At 62.7% G+C, this 26,599-nt stretch overlaps 1 protein-coding gene across 6 annotated transcripts in view; it reads left to right on the plus strand.

The window, feature by feature from the left end:
• The window catches only part of CPLX2 (complexin 2), a 66,060-nt gene extending 40,217 nt beyond the window's left edge, over positions 1 to 25,843 (plus strand). For 4 of the 6 annotated variants that reach the window (XM_045028403.1, XM_045028406.1, XM_045028405.1 and 1 more), the window contains exons 4-6: positions 17,250 to 17,364; positions 19,467 to 19,642; positions 23,325 to 25,843. In XM_045028403.1, the coding sequence (XP_044884338.1) occupies positions 17,334 to 17,364; positions 19,467 to 19,642; positions 23,325 to 23,522 (405 nt within the window). In that variant the 5' untranslated portion in view covers positions 17,250 to 17,333 and the 3' untranslated portion in view covers positions 23,523 to 25,843. Of the gene's footprint in view, positions 1 to 7,953; positions 8,077 to 16,354; positions 16,539 to 17,249; positions 17,365 to 19,466; positions 19,643 to 23,324 lie in introns of those variants that run through there. The other 2 variants (XM_045028407.1, XM_045028408.1) reach the window with 2 other exon arrangements.
• The last annotated feature ends 756 nt before the right edge of the window (positions 25,844 to 26,599 follow it).

A 26,599-nucleotide genomic window follows, 5' to 3' on the forward strand; every position in this document is an offset into this window, starting at 1 on the left:
ATCCATGGTAGAAGCGTTTCCAAAGGGGAAGGGTTTGCAACATTTCCTGAAGCTGGCCAGCTTCTGGGTTCCCCTGACCTGGGCTGGAAGCTTGTCCCCCAGCCGGCTCCCCTGGTAGAGGCAGCTTTGTCCCCGGCTCTCGTGCGCCATCCTGGGTGTGGGCTCTGCCCCCTCTCAGAGGAGCGCAGGGATCCCTGTGGCCACGTGCTCACCCAGGAGGAAGGGACGACCCTCCCTGGCCAGCTAGAGGCGAGCTGATGCTGCCTGGTCACCCAAGCTTAGCGAGGAGGCCAGTGGGCCCCGCGGCTTAGTGGCACCTGATGAATGGGGCCATGAGCCCTGATGGAAGGCAGAGACAAGCATTTCCCCTCTCTGACCAGCACTGCTCTGGGCTGGCCTGGGTTCCGCGGGCGCCAGCTGCTCTCCCTCCCTCCAGGAGCTGCTCTCCTGGCGGCCGCCTGGCCATTTGGTAGTGCCGGCGGTTGTGTCGGGTGAGACTGAGATGGTTGCGTGCCATGGCAGCCAAGCCAGTGGTATCTCCCTCCGGGTAGCTCCTGAAAGGAAGCGAGGAGAGTCTGGATCCCCGCGGGACCCCGCCGGCAAGAGCCTTCGGGGGGGGGAGCCCTCACCCATCACCAGAGAGTGTGGGATCAGGACTCCCCAGCTCTAGGCCTGGCCCTGGAAGGAGGCTCAACCTACTGCTCAGGGCTCCTGGGTCCTGTTCCCTGCCCTACCACTGACTCATTGCATGGCCTTGAGAAAAAATCCCTCTTCCCTCGTGCCTCAGTTTCTTCATTTGTAAAACAGGGATGGTGATATCTGTCCACGTCTGGGGGGAGCGGACAGGGAGGTGCCCGGGCCTGTCTGCCCATCACTGAGATCCCTGCCTGCGTGGAGGGGTGAGGGGGAAGCAGGGGGAGCACAGCGCATTTTGCAGCAGAAAGGCAGGTAGCCGGGAGCGGTGCCAGCACCAGCACCAGCAGCCCTGGCGGGTGGAGGGGACTGTGCTGCACGGGGCTGGCCCTGCACCATTGCACAGCCTGCAAGTTAGGGGGTGCCCCCCCCGCTCTTTGGCCCACAGGAGAAGGGGAAGGCAGCGATTAGTGCGGGTGCGGGCAGGGCGCACCAGACAAGAAGAGGCCTGTAATTTCCCACCCAACAAGCAGCCGAGTGGGGAGAACAACAATAATTATCATAATCAGAAAGCCCGGCCGCCGGCGCAGCCCTTGGCAGCACGGCTGTGACACCGGGGCCCCTGCTGGGGAGACGGGCTGCCTGCCCCGGGGGGTGGGGATGGAGCTGCTGCCCTGGGGGAAGCCACAGGCCCCTCTGCACAGAGGAAGGCGCCAGAATCCCCTGGGGGCCGTTTGGAATCACTGGGCAGAGGGGAGGGCGGCTCCGGCCCTGAAACCAGCGAGTTCAGGTTCCACATGGTACGACCCTGTTAGCCCCAGCCAGGCAAAGCTGCCAGCTTCCCCCTGCCCAGCGGTGCTCCCGTCCCCGCCCGAGCCCTGGCAGGCTGCACCGGCGCGGGCCATGTCGCTCACGCTGGTGCGCAGAAGGGAACCTGGGCACAGAGTGAGGCACGGCCCAGCGTTTAGCACCTTTCTGGACACGTGAACATGCTGTATAGCTCCCATACGCCAAGGGGGAGAGGGAAACCCCCATCTGACTGCAGGGCACAGCCCGGGGGCGGGGCGGGGCAGAGCTGGGGGGTAGGATGTAGAGGCAGAGGGATGGGGGGCAGGGCAGAGGCAGGGCGCATAGGGCAGGGGGCAGAGGCATGGGGGGCTGCTGTTCCGCTGAGCGTGTGTGGGGAGGAGGCTGCAGCCCTGGCACCGGACACTGGAAGCCCTGGGGCATCTCTCCTGCGGAGCTAGTCCATTCTGCCGGCTGCTGCATCCTTCTCTTCTCCTCAGACTCCTCTGGGCGGAAGCAGCCGAACTCCACCCCTGGGGCTGCCCCCCAGGCTCAGGCTGTGTCCTTCCAGCCACAGTCACTGTGGAGCACAGCCGTCCAAGGGGTGCTCTCTGGGCGCCCGTCCCACTAGCATCTCCCTGCCTTTCCTGCGCAGGCAGAGAAATGCCCTACGCCCATTGCCTGTTCCTGCCAGGCAGCGGGACAGCGAGAAGACAGCAGAGCGGGAGGAGGAGATAGACGCGTAGCTGAGTCAGCCTTGGGGCACTGGGGCCCCGGCACCTTGCGATCTCTCTGGGCAGCCTCCTGTGACAGTGAGAAGCTGCTACTGGCTCAGCGGCATGGGCTGTACCTGGCATAGGGCCGACCGGGCTCAGCTGCCTCCCAGGCTGACTCGCACCTTGGATGTTCGGAGCTGGATTATTCATTGTGTGTATCCCAGTCTTGCCTTGGAACCAGCCAGAGCCCACGGTGCCATTGGGCTGGGTGCGCTGCGACGTGGGTGGATAAATGGCATTAACTCTGCGGTGCCAGGCCCTGACATCTCCCTAGGCAGGACAGATCCCGGGTTGGAGGACGGGCGAGGTCACCCAAGCACAGTGGTCGGAGGGCTGGCTTACAAGCATCGGGTTGAGTTGGTTATTGTTGCAGTGGGTCGCTCTTGAGGGGTTTTCCGCCATGTGTTAGGAAAAGATTTTTAACCTTAAACTCCGCGCTCCCTCTGAAACCCCCACATGGGGGGTGCTGGGGGGAGCATCTCTCCTCATTCAATTTCACGCTTTGCTTCCCTGGCTTTGCACCGCCTGCGTCGGAGACACCATGTTACGGCGCCCGGACAGGAATAAAGCGATAGCATTCTCTCTTGGCAGTGCCAGGGTGCCTCACTAAAGCAGGCAGCTGGCACCCTATGGCGTGCCCATGACCCGCTAGTAATGGGGTTAGCCCCAGGAGCACCCCCCAGCTGGGCTTGAGTGCTGTACCGCTGCCTGGCGAGCACCACGCACTGCACGGGGCAGAGTGGATCCACCCTCCGCCAGTGTGCTGCTTTTTAGCAATTAGCCGTTATGCACCTCAGGAGGCCTGGCAGCTGGAATTAATTCAGCACCTGAATTTACTTAATAGTATTTATTCTGTGTGTTTCTAATGAAACTGCTGCCTGTGGCAGGTGCTGCTGGCCCCCAAGGGGCCGTTACCCCAGCACAGGGCACTGAACCCAGAAAAAGCGACAGGCAGCGTCTCTGCTGGCATGCAGCTCTCTGCCCTGCTGCAGCACAGGGCCCGACAAGCTAGGGGCACCGGAGCCCTCGCTGGCTCCATTCTGGGCACCGCAGGGATGAGTGCGGCCCACTAGCTTTGAGTTTAGGGATCCGCGGCAGAGCAGGCAGGCTGTCTGCAGCACAGCTCAGCAAGCGGCCAGGAAACTCACCCTCAAAAGCTGTCCTGGCCTGATGCTCCAGCCCGGAGACCTTCAGACTTTGGGCCTTGCACTAGCCCGAGCCCTAAAGGGCTGGAGCTGGGTGTGAAGGACTCAGACACCGGAATGAAAAACACACTTGGAACCAACCCAGGCCGTTTGCTGAAGAGAGCCCTAGGCATGCCAAGCCCCCCATGCGCATGTACTGGGGGGAGGGGTGTGTGCCAATGCACACAGCTGTCTGTGCACCAGGGCCGGCTCCAGCGTTTTGCTGTCCCAAGCGGAAGGGGAAAAAAAGCCACGATCGGCGGTAGCTCCACCGCGCTGCTTTATTCTTCGGCGGCAATTCGGCGGCGGATCCTTCCCTCCGAGAGGGACTGAGGGACCTGCCGCCAAATTGCCGCCGAAGAGCCGGAAGTGCCGCCCCTTCCCCTTGGCCGCCCCAAGCACCTGCTTGCTGAGCTGGTACCTGGAGCCGGCCCTGCTGTGCACGCACACACACACACAGCCTCTGATACTCGCCAGCACAGTGCACTTCCTCAGCATGGCAGCACCTATCTTACCAGGGCCGGGTGCGCTACCAATCTGCAGCTGGTTTCGATGTCTTAGTGCCTCTCCAGTCATTGCTTCTAGCGAGATGGGTAAATCCACGATTTCGTCACATCTCTCTGTGTGCGTTAGTGGCTCTGGCTGGCTGAGCACCGCTTAGAAATGTTCCCTCCAGTGGGTGCTCTGTCCATCCTCTGGGGTTAAAACTGTACCACCTCGAGCCTTCACAATGGCGCAAGCAGATCAGAGGCAAACTGGCCTTTGTCCAGTCAAGGGCTCTGTTCGCAGCCAGCTGGCAGGAACTACAGGTCCCAGCATGCCGTGCGCTGTCTTGACTTGAACCACCTGGCCATACTGCGTGATGGGGCCTGAAAGTCCCCACCGGCAGCACGGCTCTGTGCACAAGAGGCTGGTGGGTCGGGGCCCATTGTCCTGGGTGCTGGGCAGACAGCCCCTGCCCTGGAGAGCTCCATGGGCTGCACTTCAGCAACAGGCAACGTCATACCCCCTGCCTCTTTCCTCTGAGCACCACCTGCCTTCCCTGCTCCCGCCTGCCCCGGGCAACAGGCCTCCAGCTCGCCCCGGCAAAGCAAATGGGCAGGAGGCGCCCGGGGCTGGGGCAGAGGAGGGAGGGAGAGCAGAAAAAGCCGGGGACCCTCCCTGCATTGAGGGTGCCACTTCTGCCAAGCCCCCAAAGTGCCTGGGAATCTGCACGGAGGTCCTTGTAAAGTCAGCGCCCACGCGGACCAGCGACTAGCACCTGCTCTTGCGATTCCTGGTCCCCTCAGTGTCTGCAGAATGGATGCACCCTCCCCCTCCTCTAGCTCCAAGCGGCTCCCGTTCCCTTTGCGCACTCGCTGTTCTGACCCCGGTTCAGCAGGACCGGAGCCTTCATTAGGCTGACGCGTTCCGACAGGTCAGCTGGGCCGTGCAGGGAGCCCAGGTAGTTAGCCCCGGCTCAGTGACTCTCTGAGACGGCACCTCATGAAGTCCCTCCCCTGCTGTAACGATCCTCTCTTTTCAAATAGCTCCGGAGGGTACAGCTGCAGCCCCCTCCTGGGAAGCCAGGGCTTTCCCGAGTGCCCATTGGGGAGACGCTGCCGCTCGGGTGACTGTGCTGTGTGCATCAGGCACTGAGCAAAAGGCTGGGCAGACTGAACCGCCGGCTCTGGTACAGAACCGAGTAGCGAGCAGGCCTGAGCGTACAACGGCTAACAGGACAGCTTGCCAGCCTCCGGCACCCACTGGGTACTGGGTAACCTCGACAGCCGTTCCTCCCTGCTCTGGGGCAGCGCACCTCTGTTCCTCACGCTGGCTGCTGGCACGTGCATGCTGCCACACCTGGCCCACAGGGCGAAGTAGTGGGCTGTGCGGAGTGTGCCTAGACAAGCATGGCAGCATGTTTTGCAGGGAGGGAGGGGGATTGGCTTGGCTTGGCTTGGCTTGGCTTGCTGGGAGCAATAGGGCCACTGCACCAGAGCAGGTGCAGTTTCGATCCCTACAATGAACTGGGACCTGCTGCACGGACAGATGCACTGCTGCTGCACCAGCCATACCCAATGGCGGGGGTGGGGGTATCCACACATCTGTTTGCCGCCTCCTAAGAAATGAAGGGATGAGTATCAGGTGCCCACTGTCTCATTCAGACGTAAGCTGCCTCAGCCGGCACTCTGAGCTGCAAGGGCCAAGTGCAGCCTGGGAAAAGGGGCAGCAGTCCCAGTGGCGTCTCTGGGCTAAATTTTATCGGTGATGTAACAGGGGGAGGAAACCAGGTGTACATGGCAGTATGGTGTAACTGGCCTCGATCTGGGGGTGCTCTGGGGGTGTCAGCGTGTGACAGGCCACTGAAGGAAGCTCCCCTGGGATGGAATTCTCTCCTTACGGCGTGTATGACAGGACCCTGGTCTGATCATAATTACTAATGGGGGGGCTCTGCGGGTCAGTGAGGCAGGTGGCTCAGAAAGAGGATGTTGGGTGTGGGCTGAGCAGTGCTGAGAGAGGAGCTCCAGCGAGAACCAAGCAGGGGAAGAGTTCCGAGGTGAACTCTGCTCTGTCCTTCACATCTGTGTTATTAAAGCTGAACAAAGACAGGGGTTCGGACTGTGCGTTGTGTGTAGATTCTAGAGCAAGCATGGGCAGGTAACTTACACCCGGGGGGCCAAAGGGAATGTCCCAGAAGTAACACTTCACAAGAGGGTATCAAAGAGGGGACACCTCCGGCCCTTATTTTAATTCCTGCTAGCTCAGTCTTCAGCACTCCTAGGGCCAAATTTGTCCATGGTGTAGGAAACCACAACTCCCAGTGATGTCACCCAATGACACCCTCCTTTACTGTCTCATGTACACTCAAGGCACCACCATCTCTCTGCCACGGAGAAATCCCTGGAAATCTCTGTCTCACACACACACCCCAACATGAGTGTAGTGACACCTACACAGCACACAGATTGATGGGCACACCTAGCACTCAGTACCCGTTAACATTCATCCACCCCTAACACAGACGCATCCACCCCTAACATTCATCCACCCCTAACATTCATCCACCCCTAACACAGACGCATTGCCACACTGTCTGCAAAGGGGCCATATATTATGGCAAAGCAATCAGCTCCACAGTGAAAGCTGCAGCCCGCTCTCCCGTGTAAGCCCTTTGCTAAACCTCCCTTCCCCGGAAAGGTTCCTGCCGCGTTCTATTCACCCACTTGCTGAGTCAAGACATTTTTTCATGGGGGAGTGAAATATCTATTTTTCCCCATTATCCTCAGTCATGACAAAGGGCGGGTGAGTAGATGTGGTGCTTGGGCTGGTACATTTTCATGACAGTTTTGCAAGGCTGGGTTACTGGTGTTTGAAAAAAGCTTGTGAAGTTATGATAGTAGCCGGGAATATACACACACACACACACACAAACGTGCCTTCACACACACATACAGATGCCTGCCAATATGCACAAATGCACACCCAGAGACATGCATTATAAACACGCGCATACGTACACACACAGAGACGTGCCCGCACCCATGAGTACACACGTTCACAGAGGGATGCACCCTCAAGTACAGGCATCTCTGCACAAATGCAGAGCCACACACGCCTGGTGATGGAAATGCAAACACAGATACAGCCTCTGCCAGGCCTTCCACCACCAGTCACCTGGTTTGTGGGTGGGCAAAGGTCGCCCCTTGGCCGCAGTCACGGAGTCTTTGCTCTCTGTCAGTGACAGGGCAGTGAATTGGCCTCTGGTGACACAGCAGGGGGGGGGGCAAGGAAATCCCCACTTGGCAACACATTTGCTGCCTTTGACATGTTAATTCTTTCCAGGTTGGGATGCTGTTTTTTAAGTCCGGGACACAAGCCCCTGTGGTTACTTCACGGCTTAGCCTCAGCCTCAGCAGCAGCCAGGCTCGCTCCAGGCGCTGAAGGCTCCAGCCAGCCCGGTTCCACTGGTCAATAACAGTGCCCGGGGGGGGGTTGGCTATAGATCATTTGTAAGCACAGAGCACTGAGCCGCCACTGCCCTGGCTCTGGTCTGAGGCCGGTTTGCAGTGTGAACTCCCGGGTGTGCAAACGGGGAAAGGCAAAGTGCGGGGCGGGGGGGGGGGGTTAATTCCCGGGCTGGGGGGTGTTTTGTCCGCTTCGCTTTGGAGGGAAGAGAGGGAGTCGGAGCCACGCGCACAGGATGATTATCCAGCGGGTCCGTGTTTCTCTCCAGCGTGTTTGCACGGGGCTGCGCTGGGATCGGAAATAAAACGCGGAGACCGGCTGGTCCCCACCCCGCTGTCACCTCCCCGGTGACTCCCCTGGAGTCACTCCCGATTCCCCCCGTGTCCGTGTGAACTCGAGCAGCCGGAGCCCTCCCCTCCCCCCTGCATCCTGCAAACCCTGCAGCCGCCCCGGCCGGACGCCGCGCGTGATCCAGCCCCGGCGCGGCCGCAGCCCTGGGGCCGGTGACCACGGGCAGGGGGAGGCGGCGGAACAGCCCGGCGGGCGGGGCGCTGGGGCGCAGCCCCGTAGGCTCCATCTCCGCCCCGGGCTGGCGGGGGAGCCGGGAGCTGCCCACTCGCGAGGCGAGGCAGGCGCGTCAGGGGCTGGGGGGAGGCTCCGGCAGGCTGCGGAGCGGAGCGGGGCGGGCTCTGCGCGCAGGGCTGGGGAGCGCTCACTCCCCGCCGGCCACGGGCTGCTGGAGCGTCCCGGTGAGTGGGTCCCGCGGGCAGCCCCGGGGCGGGAGGGGACGGGGCTTGGCGCACCCGCCCCGGGCCATGGGGACGGGCCCCGCCGCAGGGCTCCGGGGCCGGGAGGGAGGGAGGAGCCCGGCGCGTCCCGCAGCGCCTCGCACCCGCCCGCCGCTCGCTGCTGGCCGGGGAAGGAACTTTTGCGCGGAGGAAACGCGGCCCCCGGCGCGGGGGGAGCAAACCTGGGCGCCCCGATCCTCCCTCCCCTCCTGCCCCAGCGCAAAGCCAGAGGCTGCCCGGGGCCCGTCCGTCCGCGCTCGGGCTCAGGCAGGAGCCGAGCGGCCGGTGCGGGGCTCCTCGGCGCGGCGGTGGGGGGCAGGGATCGGGGTCCCCGCGTGTCCCGCTGGGCTGTGCACGGCGCTGGGCGCTGCCTCCGAGCGCCCCGGGCTACTGGCAAAGCGAGCCCCGATCCTACTGATCCCCCCGAGCCGCTCGGCCGCCCGGGGCAGCTCGGGGCCGCGATGCGCCGGTGCAAGTCCCGCTGTGTGTCCCTTCGGCGCTGTCCCGGCGCCGGCCCCTGCCCGCTGCAGCAGGGAAGCGACGCCGGCCCCTCACCGTCTCCTCGCGGCTGCGGCCAGCGGCCGGGACACACGCGAGGCGGGGGCCGAGCCGGGGAACGCCTCTCCTGCGGGTGCGGGGCTGGCACAGGGCACGCGGGGCTCAGCCAGGACTAGGGAGCCGCAGAGCCCCCCGGGGAGCCCCCGTCCTGGGCTGGCGACCTGCTCCCTCTCCAGTGCCGGCCCGCGGGCCCGTGGGGGAGGGAGACAGATCCGGGCACGTTCCCCGGGGGCTCCCCGCTCGGGGGCAGCGGGGCAGAGCCTGTCCTGGGCTGGGCTCGGCTGCGGCCCTCACACACACCCGTGTTTGCCCAGCCCGGGGCTCGGCCCGTCTCCCCGGCGCCGCGACGGGGGCTGGGGCTCCGGCCGCGCTGCAGACCCGCGGCTCGCTGCGCTCAGCCAGTATTTGCCTTGGGCGGCTCGTCTCGCTTGCATGTGCCTGGGGGCTGCCTCAGCCTGCCGGACCCTCTGCCCCCGGGGGCTACAGGCTCCCGCCGCTGCCTGCCGCTTGGCTTCCCCTGGCCATGGCCCGGCTCTGCTCGGATCCCCTGTCAGCACCAGCGCCCCCCGCACCCCACACCCGGACCTTAGCTGGTATCCCCACATGGGATTCACATTCACATTCCCTGCTAGGGACACCCCCGCGGGGTGTATTCACAGACACACCCTGAATCAGCAAATACCCACAGGGCACCTCGCCCGTCTGCCGACACAGCATGTCCACCCCGCGGCACATTGTACACACGGGGCACCTCGCCCGTCTGCCGACACAGCACGTCCACCCCGCGGCACATTGTACACACGGGGCACCTCGCCCGTCTGCCGACACGGCATGTCCACCCCGCGGCACATTGTACACACGGGGCACCTCGCCCGTCCGCCGACACGACACCTACACCCCATGGCACATTGTACACACGGGCACCTCGCCCGTCCGCTGACATGGCACGTCCACCCCGCGGCACATTGTACACACGGGGCACCTCGCCCGTCCGCCGACACGGCATGTCCACCCCGCGGCACATTGTACACACGGGGCACCTCGCCCGTCCGCCGACACGGCACCTACACCCCACGGCACATTGTACACACGGGGCACCTCGCCCGTCCTCTGACACGGCACCTACACCCTGCGGCACATTGTACACACGGGGCACCTCGCCCGTCCGCTGACACGGCACGTCCACCCTGCGGCACATTGTACACATGGGGCACCTCGCCCGTCCGCCGACACGGCACCTACACCCCACGGCATATTGTACACCCCGGGCACCTCGCCCGTCCTCTGACACGGCACGTCCACCCCGCGGCACATTGTACACACGGGGCACCTCACCCGTCCGCCGACACGGCACCTACACCCCACGGCACATTGTACACACGGGCACCTCGCCCGTCCGCTGACACGGCACGTCCACCCTGCGGCACATTGTACACACGGGGCACCTCGCCCGTCCGCCGACACGGCACGTCCACCCTGCGGCACATTGTACACACGGGGCACCTCGCCCGTCCGCCGACACGGCACGTCCACCCCGCGGCACATTGTACACACGGGGCACCTCACCCATCCGCCGACACGGCACATCCACCCCGCGGCATATTGTACACCCCGGGCACCTCGCCCGTCCGCCGACACGGCACGTCCACCCTGCAGCACATTGTACACACGGGCACCTCGCCCGTCCGCCGACACGGCACGTCCACCCCGCGGCACATTGTACACACGGGGCACCTCGCCCATCCGCCAACATGGCACCTACACCCCGCGGCACATTGTACACACGGGGCACCTCGCCCGTCCGCCGACACGGCACGTCCACCCTGCAGCACATTGTACACACGGGCACCTCGCCCGTCCGCCGACACGGCACGTCCACCCCGCAGCACATTGTACACACGGGGCACCTCGCCCATCCGCCAACATGGCACCTACACCCCGCGGCACATTGTACACACGGGGCACCTCGCCCGTCCGCTGACACGGCACCTACACCCCATGGCACATTGTACACACGGGGCACCTCGCCCATCCGTCGACACGGCACGTCCACCCCGCGGTACATTGTACACCCCAGGCACCTCGCCCGTCTGCCGACACGGCACATCCACCCCACGGCACATTGTACACCCCAGGCACCTCGCCTGTCTGCCGACACGGCACGTCCACCCCGCGGCACATTGTACACATGGGGCACCTCGCCCGTCTGCCGACACGGCACGTCCACCCCGCGGCACATTGTACACAGCAGATACCTCGCCCCTCCCTGTGTACAGACCCACACACCCCCTGCAATCACAGCCACACCCCACGTCCTCAGACACCCCCCATCTCACACCCCTATGCAGACATCTGCACACACGAACACTGCACGCACACAAGTGTGTACATACTGACCCACCACTGCGCACACCCTGCAAGCCCCACACATGCCGCCCTTGACACACAGACACCAGCCAGAATCGGAGCGAGACCTTTTCCTGGAGCAGTGCTGGGACGGGGCCCTCAGGGGGCTGGACTCTCCAGCTCTGGCCATCCGGGTGGGCTCACAGCTCCACACCCTCAGCATCTGATAACAAGGGAGTCAGTCTGCCCTGTCACTGGGGACCGGGCGGGGGGGGGAGGCTCTACCAGACCAGCATGAGCCTGTTACACTGGGGCTGTCTGTGGCTCAGGGCTCAGTACCCACCCCTGTGCTCTAAGCCCCAGGCTCTCCTCCCCCACTGCCCCAGGGGAAGTCCCTGTGTCCCACTCCAGCCGGGCACTGGCCATGGGGAGAGCATGGCCATGCCCATCCCCACCATCTCGGGCCTGGTGCAGTGATGCAGAGGCTGGCTAGGCTGAGCAGGCTTCTTCTTTGCTGCAGGAGCAATGGGGGGACAGGGGCTCCCCAAGGGGCCCAGGGCTGGAGGGGGCAGCCCTGAGGCTGTGGGTCCTCCCTGCAATCCAGCTCCTGCCCCGCACCCTGTTCCCCTTGTGATCCACTGGGTCTCCAGGGCCAGGATCCCTCCAAGCCCCAAGGTGCTGCAGCAGCTGGGCCAGGCGCAAGGTGACTCTGTGAGCCCAGGGAGCGGGCAGAGCCGCAGGGCTAGGGGAGGGTCGAGCACACAGACCAGGCTGAGTGCATGGGTGTGCTTGCTGAGACTCATCTGACCCCGGCCTAGGGGGTGCATGCACCAGACTGGAAATCTGGTGTCACTTTGTAACCATGAGGGTGATTAACCAGTGGAAGAACTTCCCCGGGGGTCCTGGTGGATTCTCCATCACTTAACGGAGGTTTTTCTAGGACTTAGCCTGGGGCAGGTCTCTGGCCTGTGTTGCGCAGGAGGTCAGACTAGACAATCACAGTGATCCCTTCTGGCCTTGCAATCGGTGCGGAGCTGCAGCTTGTGTGCAAGAAACCCGTGTTTGTCTAAACCCTCTTCCCTGGCCGGCCCCCTGGCGCGGTGATGACGGGGGGCAGGGGCAGGGCTGGCTGAGCTCACAGCACTGTGTAAATACGGCCACTGTCCTCATCCTCCCCAGCACCGGCGCGGTAACCGACAGCGCTGGGTTAGGCCACAGAACTGTTTCCTGGGGGACGTGGCAGACGTCCGATTGCCTGGGGGTTCTCCACCTAGATTGGACCCTATTCCAGGAACTGGCCAGCTGAGATCAATCCTGCATTGGCAGGGAGACCAGCTGGGTGATGTCATGGGTCTTTCCCCTCTCTAGCAGCTGCGATTCTGTTATTTATGATTATTGCTAAGATTTCTCTTCCTTGTGCCTCTATGGCAATTTGCCAACAGCCTCACTTGTCCAAACCTCGTTCGTTCAGAACCTCCTGCTTCCCCCAGGGAGCTGGCGTCCCCCCAATGGGTGGGCTTTACGGAGAACAGCCCTCCCAGGCACCACGTCCCACCCCCAAATTATGCCACTTAATTTTCTGCTCCCCGATTCCACCCCCCGAAGGCCGGGATCACCAGGGGGGTGGGCTGAGATGTGAGAGGGGAGAGCTACTCTCCCACGTGGTGTTTTAGTAACTGCAGCTCTCGCGAAAGGAATCCGGCTTCCTTAGGAGACTGCTGGATCACAGCATTAAATCAAAGATGAGGGGAGGATGCAAAGTGACTACAAATGCTCCATGAGCAGCGGGGCCTGGCCCAGTGGGGAGGAGAAGGCTGGTGCTATGTACTGAGCACAAAGCCTGCTTGCACCTGCTAACGAGCCATTAGCTGCCACGACCTCGACCCGAGCAGTGTTCTCTGCCTTGCAAAAATGAACTTCATTATCAAGAAACTGCAGTGGCTAATTCATATGAGGCAGGGCTAAAATCAATTGAGTGGGGAGGCTGCCTGCTTCCCCGAGAGCAGCAGGAGAACCCTCATCCCCCCGACATGGGGCTTGCTGCGGTTTGCAGGGGCCGTTCTGTGTTTGCGTTTGAAGCAATGGGGTTGAAGGGGTCTCCCCCTCTGCCCTCGGGCAGCGACAGGCCAGGGACTGGCGCTAGTGAATGATGATACAGGTGAGGGGATCTGCCCAGCAGGTGCCTGGCTTGGGAAGCGAGCGCCAATATAAATCCAGGCTGGTCCCCACGAGCGAGGTGAGCCGTTGGTAATTGAACGGGTTTAAGCCGACCATCTGAATCCATTCCATTCGCACGGCCCTCTGGGTACCAATCCCCACCTGCTCTGCTCGGCTCCCTGGAGCAGGGCAGGGCTGAGATCCCGCCGTAGGAGCGGGAAGGTGGATGGAATTGTTTCTGCTTTCAATCTGCTGCGAGGCCAGCAGGACTAAGCAGGGAATTGGTGTGTGTAGACACCACGCGTTCCCCAAACGTTCCAGGGGCCAGGCCCCAGCGCCCAGGCCAGCCATGCTAAGAGTGCGAACGTGTGACTGCAAACTTAACACCCACTCCCACGGCTGTTGGAAGCACCACTCGAGACAAACCTCCCTGGATGCTCCCCAAAGCTGCAGGCTTCATTCCGGCCTCAGATGTTCCCGTGTAGAATAGATACTGGGTGGAATTGCAGTAAAGCCCCACCCCAGAGCAGCAGGGATAATGGGGCCGTGCAGCCCTCTAGTGTTTACTTCAGTGCCAGCCCTCTGTTCCAGGAGCCAGCGTAGGCCCAGGGTTTGAGAACCGACGGGATCCCCTCTATACCAGGAGCCCTCTGCCAGGTTAGCTAGTCGGGTAATTATACCAGCAAAGCACTCCAGCCTGGTTTGTGCTAGCAGAGCTTATATCAGCCCCCAAGCAAAACACGCTGTGGTGGCAAAAGTGCAGTTTTGTAGCTAGAGCTGTGTCTACACAAGGAGCTTTCGCCAGCTGAGCAGCGTCCATCAGGGATCACAGCTCATCACACATCATCCCTGGCCGACACCGCTGAGCTGGCAAAGGCTATCGTGTAGACTTGCCCTTTGTATCCAGGGGCTCACAGGGTGCACCAGGAAATGGAAAATGCCAAGCTGGCTTCCACATTACAATGGAAACAGCCTTCTGAGAACCCTGCTGAATGCAGTCTCCTCTCCCAGCTGTCTGCTGACCGCAGAGCGGGAGGGATGAGCAGGGCTTCGAGTCACACACTGAGGCAAATAAGAAGCTGGGCATAAGCAGGGGCACTTCACTTGCCACTGACTCTGATAGGAGTGGTCTCCTGAATTCGGCTCATTGTCTGGCCCGGGCATGCCATGCTCCACCCCCTTTCAGCCACCCAGCAGGGTTCCCTGGCAGCTGCTCAGCCCTGGGGACAGCGCGCGTGCAGTCCTGTTGGCATGTAGAAGCTGCGAGGGGATGGAGCATGCTCAGTGCAGACGGACTCTGCAGAGAAGTTAGCTGCTGAACTCCAACAAGGTTTTACCCAGCTCGTGTGAACAGCGATTTCCAGCAGTTCAGAACTTGGCCAACTTTGGGCAGATTTTCCTGGGGAAGACAAAAGGCACGTTCCTGACACCAGGGTGTCAAGCATCAGAGGGGGAGCCGTGTTAGTCTGGATCTGTAAAAGTGACAAAGAGTCCTGTGGCACCTTATGAACTAACAGACGTATTGGAGCATGAGCTTTCGTGGGTGAATACCCACTTCATCAGATGTATGTGGTGGAAATTTCCAGAGGCAGGTATAAATATGCAAGCAAGAATCAGTCTAGAATCTGTAGCATCTGCTACCCCTAATCTCCTTATGAGAAGTGGCTGAACCATTTTTGCTGAAACATTCAGAAAAGCAGATCCCCAGCAAGGAAATATTCAGCCCAAATGGTTAAAGTTTGTCAAATTTATAAGCAGCTGAAAACAGGGTCTTATGATGGAACATATCAGGCAACCTTAAGTCTAGGCATTGCTACGGGAACTGCCCATCATCGCTGAATGGAATGGGCTAGAGCTCTTCCAGGGTCTCCTGCATGGTTCTGGAGATACCGCAAAGAGGAGTTAGGAACACAGAGTCCTTTTGAAAGAGAAAGGAAGGCGCTGATCTGCATGTTAGATCTGTCATGCATGAATCATTGGCATCACTGCCGTGCTGCCTGCGCTCACGTCCAATGGTTCTGGGCACATTCAGCTGTCCCATGAGGTATCAGATCACTGCTTGTTTCCAGTCACTTAACCCCACATCCTAGAACCAGGCGCTCCCGGAGGGCGTCTCTCCAGAAGGGCGGAGTGCAATGAGCAAGTGCTGGAAGGAGCTCTAGTCAAGCTCATGCATTTCCCCGTTGTAAAGCCGCATCTGGAAATGCAGCCACTCCAGGAGGCTGCGGCCTGGTGTGCAGGAGCAGAGCCTCAAGAATTGCAGAACTGATCTGTTGGGTTCCATCAGTTCCATCTCCCAGGGACCAGTGCAGCACCGTAGCTGGGGCTCCAGTCAGCCTCGGGGTAAATGTCCCAAGCGACGGGACTTGCACCCGTTCCCTGGGGAGACGGTGCAGCAGCCTCATGCAGTGCTCAATGTCCCCTTTCTCACTTTGGTCCTGTGACTCCTGGCGTGGGGTTTGCACCCGTCCAGTAGTTGCTGACTGTCAGGAGGATTCCGCAGCAGGGAGGTGTCGGAGGTATAGCAACGTTCTGGGGGCTTTGTTTGGTTCAGACAGAGCAGAGACTCTGCGCTTGTACTAGGGCTCCCAGGTGCTACGGCAGAACCACTAGGTTGTAATGATGCAAAGGGCGGTCGATGGAAGGTTGCTACAAGCCGAGGACGGGGGATTGACAGGAAGTGAGGCTGCTCCAATGGAAACGGCATAAGGAGAGGGGAAGCCACCTTCCAATCTGTCCCCAGCTGGGATTTGAGAGGCAGGACGGCCTAGCGGTCAGGGCACTGGCCTAGGACCCAGGAGACCTGGGTTCACTAACCTGCCCTGCCGCAGACTCCCCAGCTGACCCAGGGCAAGCCACTGAGTGCCTCAGGTCCTCACCCATACAGGGGGCTCCCTCTGGTAATGGGGCCGAGGCAGACAGTGTGAAGCAGGAAGGCTGCAGCTTTGCTCCGGGGTAGCTGGGCCTGTAGCTTCTTTCCTGGCATCTAGAGAATCTCTTTAGCAGCACCAGAGCCAGTTCGCAGAGGTGCACGCACAGTCTGGCCAGCTCAGCGCACCATGAACCCCCAGCAGCCAAACACAGGGTCACTCCCAGAGCCCACGTGGATCCCTGAGGTGAACAAACAGCCACACGTCTCTGTACAGCTGCCAGCTGAAAAGAGCTTAGCTCCAGCCGGGGCTCCACGGCTTTTCGACCAGGGACGGCCAGGAGCTGGCTGGGTGGTGGCTACAGTGTGTCACGCAGCTACTCCAGCCAGGATGGGGCGAGCTGCCAGCTGGCCTCGTCCCCTCTGGCTGTCTGGACAGCAGTTGGCAGACAGGAGCTCTGGATCCTTCCCACAAGCTGGAAGCAGGATGGTTGTAAGTCTGTCTGAAGCTGCTGTGGGGTGTGTGTGTGTGTGTGTGTGTGCGATCACACACTGAGTGTGGGGTGAGTGTGTGAGAGGCAGACTAGGTGTGCGGGGGATGCATGAGAGAGAGAAAGAGCCGGCTTGTATTTATCAGGCTAATTATTTCCCTGAGTGGATCCATGTCTAATCCTGCGAAGGCAGCTGGTGAGCGCGGGCCAGGAACACAGCCCTGGGCACCTACTTTTGGTTCTGGATGCCAGGGATTCTGCATGTGTTGGCCTGTATCCATCTGGGTCAAACTGGAACGTCCCGGCGCAATCCCACGCGGCCTGCTGCACCTCATCCCGACAGCCATCTCCCGTTGGCCCCGGAGACAAGCTCACCCCGTCATCATATGCACCACGGGCTTCCGTGGGGATTGTGCCGGGAGATTGGGGCCGGAAAGTGATGTCAGTGGGGTTAATCCTGATTTACACCGCTGCAAGTGAGAGCAGAATCTGGCCCATGATTTGCATCTCAATCGCAATTCCTTTCCCCCGCCCTACACAGCCTCTGGTGAGTGTCGCATGGCCGCCTTTGGGCCTGACCGCGCCAGCGTCTGCAAAGACGAGGGCTGATCACAAGAGCAATGTTACCCCTGCCCTCCTGGCCCGGGCGCTGGGCAGAAAGGTCTCGGCGCTGGCTCTCAGCCCATCTCACTGTGTCTCTCCTTCCTGGCCAGTGGCACCTGATCCTAGCAGCCCAGCCCACAGCACTGGATGAGAATTCGGCTCTTGCCTAGAGCGCACTGATCAGGCCCGGCAGCATGGACTTCGTGATGAAGCAAGCGTTAGGGGGTAAGTCTGCTCTTCGTATTCCCCCCCCACCGCGCCCTCCTGGCTGGGTGTCTGGGAAAGGGCCCCGCCCCGAGGAGAACATGGCCTAGGACGGTCTCTAGGCTGCTGCTGCGTGTGATTGTAAGTCCCTCTCTGTCTACGTGGCACACGAGTGCCAGGAGCCGGGGTGCCAGATGGGGGTAGGGAGTTCTCCCAGGGGAGCCGAGCCGCACCAGCTCCCCAATCTCTCGAACGGCAACTGCCCCCCCTGCCCCCAGCCCCACCCCAACTCCGCCCCCAATCTGCCCCTGTTGGATCCCTCCCCAAATCCCCGTCCCGGCCCCGCCTCTTCCCCGAATGCACCCGGTTCCCCGTCCTCCCTCTTCCCTCCCAGCGCTTGCTGAGCGAAACAGCTGTGTCGCAGCGCAAGCGCTGGGAGGGGAGAGAAGCAGGACGCAGCAGCGCGCTCGCGGAGGTGAGCTGGAGCAGGGGAGCGGGGCAGGGCCACGGGCAGCTGTGGGTGCACCCCCGGAGTTGGCACCTCTGAGTGCTGCTACTCCCGTCCCGTCCCGTGAAAGAGCCAGGAGCAGGACGGATCCTGTACCACGGGCACCAGGCTTGTGGGTCAGGAAGTGCCTGGACTATCTGGGGAGCCACAAAGCTCCAACCCAGCCCGCACCCTGCTGCAGCAATAGCCCCTCTCACTCGCCCGGAGAGTCCGGCAGCTGGACTGCGCTGGAAGTGGAGCCTGCAGCTTTGTAACCCCCGGTACAAGTCACAGGCGAGTCCTAGGCAGGGGTTGGGTGCTAGCCACACGGAATGGCTAGATAACCACAGGCAGGGAACAGCTTTAGCAGCTATTTCATACGCTGAGCTCCGGCGTCACACTCTGAGGGCAGGGAACGCCCAGTGCGGTTTTGATTTTCATGCTGCTAGGTGGGGCCACTAGCCACAAGGATTCCCTGGGCCGCCAGCCTCACTAACTGGCTGGCGTTTTCCCTAGTCACCCTGGCTAGTGGAGCTGGTTTGTGTTGGGGTCCTAGCGAAGGGACTTGCCTGGCCCCTGGGACTCTCGTATCTGAGCCCCTCCCAGCCCTCAGGAGAGACAGGCCAGGGCTTTTATCCCCATTGAACAGATGGGAAACTGAGGCACGGGCTTGCCCACAGTACCTCAGGGTCCAGAGACTTGACCTCAATCCCACTGGGCCGCCCTCCTCTGAGCAGCCCCTGGCTGATCGGGAATCGCTGGCTGCCTGGGGTCACTGTAGCTTTACAGAGATGTGAAGGGTCCTGGGGAGGTGGCTCCCTTCCCCGTGGGGTCCCAGGAGATTAACTAAACTGAGTGGTTTGCAGAGCTCAGGGGCCTGGCATGGTGAGTGATATGGGCAGGGACATGGGGCCAGCCCCCCGGGATTCTCTGGGAGAACAGCAGGGCACCTGGCGCCGAAGGGGGAGAGCAGGACACGGCAGCAGAGAGCAGCCAGTGGGCGAGGGGCAGAGGAGAGCCACGGACACGACGGCGGGTGTCTGAGCAGAGACGGCCACGCTGCTGCCCCGCCCCACGGGGAAAGCCCCCCGCTGGCAGTCCGGAGACCGAGCTCCCTAGGACGGGCAGAACTGGAACTCCCGGAGTCCAGCACCTTCTCCCCACAGCGAGCTCAGCCCCAGCCCAGCCCCCAGGCCGCTGCCCTCCTGGCTCTAAGCTGGGCCACTGGCCTCCTGGCCCCATGAGTGCTGGGAGACCCAGCCCCAGACGCCCTGGGCAGATCCCATTCTCCGACTCTCCCTGCCCCAGCTGCCGTTGTGGGCTAAATGCAGCGCGGCCGGCGAGGCTGCTGGGCCGTGCAGTAACGAGGGACAGCCGGGCGATATGGCCGCCCCGCATGTGACAGCTGACGTTTGCCACTCACTTGCACTGATGTAAATGACTGCACTGGAGTGGGGGGCAGGGCAGCCCCAGGCCTCTCGTTCCCTGCTCGTCTTCCTGCCTCGCCCAGTTCTGCCCCTCCTGGCGGCGGCGGGGGATGGCGCCAGACAGCTGTTGGAGGGGGGGCGTCTGCTTCGGGAGCCCCGAGGCCGCAGCCATGCTCCCCTGCCCATGCTGCCTGGTGTGTCCTGTGCAGGGGCCACCAAGGACATGGGGAAGATGCTGGGTGGAGAGGAAGAGAAGGATCCCGACGCGCAGAAGAAGGAGGAGGAGCGGCAAGAAGCCCTTCGCCAGCAGGAGGAGGAGCGGAAGGCCAAGCACGCCAGGATGGAGGCCGAGAGGGAGAAGGTCCGGCAACAGATCCGGGATAAGGTGAGTGAGGTGGGGCGGAGGGGCTGGAGTGCGCCTGTGTCACACAGACGCCCAGCCACAGCCCGATGGGCCCGTGGCCGAGGGGGGGGAGCCCTGTGCGGAGTGGCTGGGGCCGTGGCAGAGCCGAGTAGAGAGGGACTCCCTGCTCTGGGCAATCACGGGGCCACTCCCTCCCGCCGCTGCAGAAACACCCTGGGGCTGGCTCAGCACCCATCTGCCCCTCCCAGCGACAGTCCCTGGACTGCCCCATGGAGCGGGGCTGGGGTGACTCTGGCTCAGCCAGACACGGCGGTTCTGCAGGAACCTCCTGTCACGGAGTGTGGGGGAGACACGGCCCTGCACCCCCGGCTTCCTGCGATTCACCTGGGCTCCCAGCCAGCCAGTAACACAGAAGCTTTATTAGACGACAGGAACACAGTCCAAAACAGGCCTGGCCAGTACAGACAACAGGACCCCTCAGTCAGGTCCATCTGGGGGGGGCCCCAGGGAGGCCAGAGCCCTGTCTGGGCTCCCCTCCATTTCCCAGCCAGCTCCAAACTGAAACCCCCTCCAGCCTCTCACTCAGCCTCCCCCCGGCTCCTCCCCCAGCCTTTGTCCATTTCCCGGGCAGAGGTGTCACCTGGCCCCCAACCCCCCTCCTGGTTCTCATGTTACGTGCTCAGGTATCCTCCCTTCCCCCATGCAGACAGTCCCAGCAAAACTCCCCTGCCACCTTCCCAGGCCAACACGCCCCTCTCCCTGCTGCATCACAGGCACCCACCCAGAATTCAAAGAAAACATTAAGAACATTCCCAGTTCGTCACACCTCCCATACTACACCCATGAATGCTGGTCGCCTTGTTCGCCCCCTCCTGGCGCTGTGCTGAGCGTGCTCCCCACGCTGCTCCTGGGCGCCCGTCGTGTCCTGTTCTTTCTCCCAGTCCCGCCTGCGGCTCTGAGGCCGGTAGGGTTGTGTTGCAGAGGATGGTTGTTTAGTGCATCTGGGCTCCACCAGTGGATGGAACTGCCTGGAGCTAGGCAGGGAAACTGACCAGGCTAGTTGCAAAGTGCAAAAAGCAAAGGAACTGTGCCCTGAGCTCTGCGGGGTGGAGCAGAACCAGCCCCCAGGCGCCCGATGCTCAGCCCCCCCGGGCGTGGTGGGAGCAATAGGATTTTTCAGTGGGCACAGAGGGGAGGGCTTGTGGCTGCAGGGATTTCACCTGACTGCGTAGCTCCCTCTGCATCCCAAGGGCGGCGGCGTCCACCTGTAACGAGAAGGGTGGCGGGTCCCGTGTCGATAAAGGAGACGGTGTGTCCTGCACATGCTGCGTCGGGGAGGCCGTGGGGAGCAGAGTTCTGTGCGCTGGATCGCTGACTCCTTGCCCGGGGGCCGGCCTGCTCCCGGCTCGTCTCTTTGCCAGTGTGCTGAGCTCCAAGGGAAGGCAGTGTCCTGTGCTGTGCTCGCTGCCACGGATCCCTGTGCCAGGCACGCTGCCCAGGTTTAGGGTTGGGGGTTTCTGTGCCATGGCCAATGCCCAGGCCTAGGGATTCTTGCCTTGATTCTCAGCTGGCTGCAGGGGGCTGGCTGCAGCCAGGGCAGATTGTCAGTGTCTTGCCAGAGAGATTTGCCCTTCAGCTGCACTGGTGACAAGCCGCACGTTCTCCAGCGGTGCTCTGGTCGGGGGACTCTGCCCAGCTCCGCTTCCGGGGAGTCAGCAAGGGGAGGAGGCTGGGGACTCGGGGGCAGCGGGAGGCCAAATGGGTCATTTCCCCTCTATGCTGCGGGTTCCAGCCTGCCCCAGGTGGGCAGGGAGTGTTACTCCCCGGGGCGGCCCATGTATGCAATGAGCTCGGTGGGTCTCAGCCCGGCACTTAGTAGTACAGGCTCCCTCTCGCCAAAGAGCCACACCGTGAGAGACAGCAAGGCCTGGCTGGGGGAAAAGCCGCCCCAGAGATTCTCCCCCTTCACAAGGTCTCTGAAACTCCCCCCGCCCCCGCTGCGCGCCCCTCCTGCCGCCGCAGCAGGGGATTAGCTTGGAATGGGGGTGGGCTGGGGGGATCCTTATCTCCCCCGCCTGCTGCAAGCGGCCGCATGACAGCCTGGCGTTGTCTCTCCCTATCTGCCATCTTTAATAACCCGCCAAGGAGCAGATAACGCAGCCGCATCGCGCCAGGCGCTGCCGCGGCCCCGGCGCTGGGGAAGCCTGAGTCTAATCACAGACGCCTCCAATATCCTGTGAGCCGAGATAGATGGGAACAGGAGATTTCAGGCAGCGGGACCTGTGGGCCCCAGGCAGGCAGGGCTCCGCCAGCCGGTTTCTCCTTTAGCCATGCAAGCTGTGCTGTGCCTTTGCGGGGCCGGAGGCGCCCCAGGGCAGCGGGTGCTGGCGCTGGGGATGGGGAGCCTGGTCGCTTTGCAAGCTGGGCCTGGCTGTCTGCCCCGGACTCGCCTGCATGTTGGAAATGAGGAGAGGACGAGTGGCTGTGATGGGCTTCAGCCCACACCTGCCCCGGGAGCCTGGCAGGCTGCCTGCCCGGCCCGGGCAATGTGCTAGGCACCGCTGCTCACGGGCTGGAGACAGTAGCACCTAGACACCAGGGGGGTGGTGTCCCAGAGTCCCCAGGCGCTGCTCTGGAACTGCTCCCCACCAAGCCAGGCCGGACTCTGGGGAGCCTCCTCTCCCTCGGAGCAGCCTGTCTGCAGGGCAAGAAGCTCCCATGGCTTCACCTCCTGGGTCTCTCCTTGGAGCATTCAGCATCCTCTGCCCCTCCGTGTGCTTCCCACAGCAAGTCTGCCCAGGCGGGGTCCTGGGGGGCCACAGGGTCCTGCCCCCCCACGTCGCAGTCAGACGTGACTCTCAGCCAGCCAGTGACACAGAGGTTTATTCGATGACAGGAACAGGGTCTAAACCAAAGCTTGTAGGTACAGAGAACAGGACCCCTCAGCCGGGTCCATTCTGGGGCCCAACGAGCCAGACACCCCCGTCTGCTCTCACTTCCCGTCCCCAGCCAGCTCCCAACCGAAACCCCCTCCAGCCCCTCCTCCTCTGGGCTTTGTCTCTTTCCCGGGCCAGGAGGTCACCTGATTCCTTTGTTCTCCAACACCTTTAGCATCCCCTTGCAGGGGGGAAGGGCCTGGCCATTAGTTGCCAGTAGACAGAGTGACGGCCATTTATGTGCACTGGCCCTTTGCTCTGCAACAATCTTTCCCCCCTAGAGCCTTAAGAAATGCACAGGGGAAACTGAGGCACCCACACAGTATTCAGAGGAAACATTACAAACAGTTCCACTTTGTCACAGGTGGGCATTAGAAACATGACAGACCAAAGCGCATCCCCCAGCCTGTCCCGGAGAGGCAGGCAGGGCAGTTGGCTGGGTGGTGAAGGAACATGGGCCTGGCCAGACACGTGCCCAAGGCTGGCTCCATGGCAGTGCCAGCCCCCCTTGCTATGCTAGGCTCTGTCCATTACCCACTGTGGGCTCACAGTGAGGGGCTTGCAGAGGGTGTCAGCAGTGGATGGGAAGGCTGGTCTCCCATCGGTCTGGCCCCGCAGAGAGGTGTGCGGGCACTCACAGCACGGCACATGCTGGGGCAGGCCACTGGCTGCAGGCCTGGCCCCAGAGGAGAGGGGGCCCCGCAGCCTGGTCCCCATGTGCTGCCCCCCCAGGCGCTTAGAGGCCCGGTCTGTCTCTGCCCCTGCAGTACGGCCTGAAGAAGAAAGAGGAGAAGGAGGCGGAGGAGAAGGCGGCGATGGAGCAGCCGTGCGAGGGCAGCCTGACGCGCCCCAAGAAAGCCATCCCGGCGGGCTGCGGGGACGACGACGAGGAGGAGGAGGAGAGTATCCTGGACACGGTGCTCAAGTACCTGCCGGGGCCCCTCCAGGACATGTTCAAGAAGTAACAGCCCCACGCCGCCCCCCCCCGGGCCCGTCCCCACACACCGGGGTGCACTGGGCTGGGGGGGGATTTTCATTTCTTTTAGTTCATTTGATTTTTGTTCCAACTGTTTCGAAGGGAAGATCCCAGATGTGTCCCCTGTGCCCAGAACCTCTCGCTGCTCCAGTGGGGCGAACGAGGCAACCAGACCAAAAACCACCCCCTGCCTGCTGAGCTCCGGGCAGCCGGAGCCCCGGGCTCCCCCTTCCTCCCTCGCCCCTCAGCCGTTCGGAGTCAGCGCTGTGTTGTGCCAAAGTGCCGGCCGGCTGCTTGGCAAATCTCCCCGGGCGTGGGGGGCGAACTGGGACCAAATTCACTGCAGTAACCTCACGTCAGGCGGAGGGTGGGGCAGCCGGCAGGGAAAGGCAGGGCTCTGCCCGTGCTCCATGCCCCTTCTCTGCCCTTCACTAACTTCAGACATTCCTCAGGCCCACGCTGCCTGCCTGCTTCCAGGGGCCAGGGACATGGGGGCAGCAGGAGAGCACCCGCAGGCTGGGGGCTGTGCCCCCCGCGCCCTCCGGCCCCGCCTGGAAGCAGCCCAGGGAGCAAAGCAACCCCGGCCTGCTCCAGCTGGCGGGCGCGAGTGTCCTGCCGGGCCAGCTTCCAGGGGCTGGCGCGGAGGGGACATGGTGGGCTACCGGGCTGGCTCCCAGCGGCGGCGCCCCACGGCTCTGCCCCCCGCCGCACTACCCATTTCTGTCACCTTCTGTTTGGGCTTCAGGAAGGGGCTGCTGGGGCCGGCCCCTCCGCTGGTGCTGGGCAGACACAGGCTGCCCCTCGCCTGCCACAGCAAGCGCCGGGGACGGCCCTGGAGCAGGGGCTGCGGGACACAGAGGGACGCGTGGACTCCCCAGCTAACCCTGCCCTGGGGCAGCGGGCAGCTTGGTGGGGCTAGGGGTGGCTGGAAGGAAAGAGAAAGCCTTTTCGCCACTCTGCCCCTGCCCCAAACCCCTCCACAGGCCCGGGCGCGACCCCAGCCGGGCCTGTCCCCTGCACAGCCCAGCCGGGGGGGGGAGGGGGGGGCGTCCCTGGCCGAGCTCGGCCCTGGGGGGGTCAAGCCGGGCACCCTTTGCCATAGTCAAGACCCTGCCCATTAGGGCAAACGGTTGGGGAGGAGATTTCTAAAAAACACAAGGGCCAGAGCTGGGCCCAAGGAACGGGGACGTCCCACCTCCCCTCCCAGCCCTGCAGCATGGGGGGTGGGGGAGGTCTGGGGCTGGGGACAATCCTGGCACGTTGCCAGAGGAGTTTAATGTGGGGCCTGAGCCCAGAGGGCGGATCCAGCACTTAGCCCTCCCGGTGCCCCCTACTGAGCGAATCCCATTATGGCAGGGCCTCCGGGGGGTCCCGCTCAGCCCACTTCCCACCCTGGGGCTCGCCCACATTCCTGCTGTGCCCATCGCTGTGGTATCTGGGCACCAAAGCTCTTCCCCAGCCACCCTCAGGCACCTGTGCCCGCTGGCAGACTCCGAGCCCTGGCTGGAGGCACCCGTCCTTATGCAGCCCTCGGCTGGTATCTCTGTCTCCCCGCTCTGGGCCCTGAGCCCTGCATGGCTCCAGGGACCCCCCCCCCCCGCCAACACCCGGGGAAACCTGCCCTGGCTCGTCCCTCGACTGCAGCCCCAGCCTGCCCAGGGACACAGGCAGCCTCTCCAGCCCGCGCCAGGTGGCTGAGGGCTCCCTGCCCAGGATCCCCCCAGTGCTGGCGCCCCTCAGGCCCTGTTGAGAAGAGGGTGGATTGTCCCCTGAGGCGGGTTCAGAGGCCTGGGGCTTGTCTCCTGTTTCCCAAAGGGGTTTCTTTGCTGGGGGGGGCGGGTCCCGATTGCATCCCAGGGTTCCCATAGGGTTTGTTTTTGCCTGCGGGTTGAGTTTGAGAGAAGCCACAACGTCTCCCTCCGCATCTGTGTCCTTCTCCGATAGTTAAAGCCATATCAGTTAGACTGCAATACTTCCACGCACTCCGGCGAGCCGCCCCGCCACGCTCCCAGCCTGTGCAGAGGAGCAGACCCAGGCGGGAGCCCCCCGGCCCCAGCGTCCGCGTCTCAGGCCACCCAGTGGCCCGTGTGTGTTGCCGCATTAGTGTTTGTGTAACAGGGTAAACACCCCAACCCTCCCATCCTGTCTGCTAGTCACCGCACGATGGTCACCGCATGGCCCGGGGGACCCCAGTGCCAGGCGGGGCGACGGGGGGTGGACGGGCCCCAGGACTGGGACGGGAGGGCACTGCGCAGGGCAGTGGCACTCGCATCCAGGGCTGACAAGAGCAGGGGAACGGGGAACAATTGGGCTGGGGGGGGGGGGGGGGGCTGAGGCCGGGGGGGGGTGACATCTGTGTAAACAAAGTGAACTGGGAGGGGGTGGGGCTGCAGTGACCATGTGGGCCCAGCCCCTCCCCCCATGTCGTGCGATGGGCCCGCCCATCACGCCTTGTGCAGTGAGGCACCGGACATTGCAGCACTTGCTGTGTGTTTTCCCCGCCTGCCCACAAGGAGGGAGGGTGGGGGGGGGGGTCACCTGCTGCGCTGCCCAGGGCTCCCCCCAGCTCATTTCACCTGCTTCCATTAGCTGACGCTCCCATCGCTGAATGGCTGACGGCTGCAAACCGCAATAAACACAAACTACCATGGGGCAAAGGGCTGATAGGCCAGACCCGGCCCCCCTGGGGCGGCCTGCGTTTGGTTTATACTTTTACCACTAGACTGAGAGGTCTGCGCCCCTCGGCAGAGGAGGGTGACAGGAGCCGGCAGCGTCTCTGGCTGCCCATGGGGTCCTGCTGGCCTAAGCAGCTGTGAGGACCCCCCACACACCCCACCCCGCTCCCCAAAGGGGCTGCAGGCCCAGGACCCAGCAGCGGGGTTTCTCCTGGTTGTGCCACAAGGGCATGTCAAAGGGGCTCGATTCGTGTGTTAGGGTTTTCCTCCACACCTGGAAACGGCCAGGAGAGAAGTGCCAATCGTGTGTGTGTGTGTGTGTGTGTGTGTGTGTGTGTGTGTGTGTGCACACAGGTGCAGGTGCAACTGTGTGTACAAATACGGCGGTCTT

This window comes from Mauremys mutica, chromosome 8 (genome assembly GCF_020497125.1).
Source record: "Mauremys mutica isolate MM-2020 ecotype Southern chromosome 8, ASM2049712v1, whole genome shotgun sequence".
NCBI classification, from domain to species: domain Eukaryota; kingdom Metazoa; phylum Chordata; order Testudines; family Geoemydidae; genus Mauremys; species Mauremys mutica.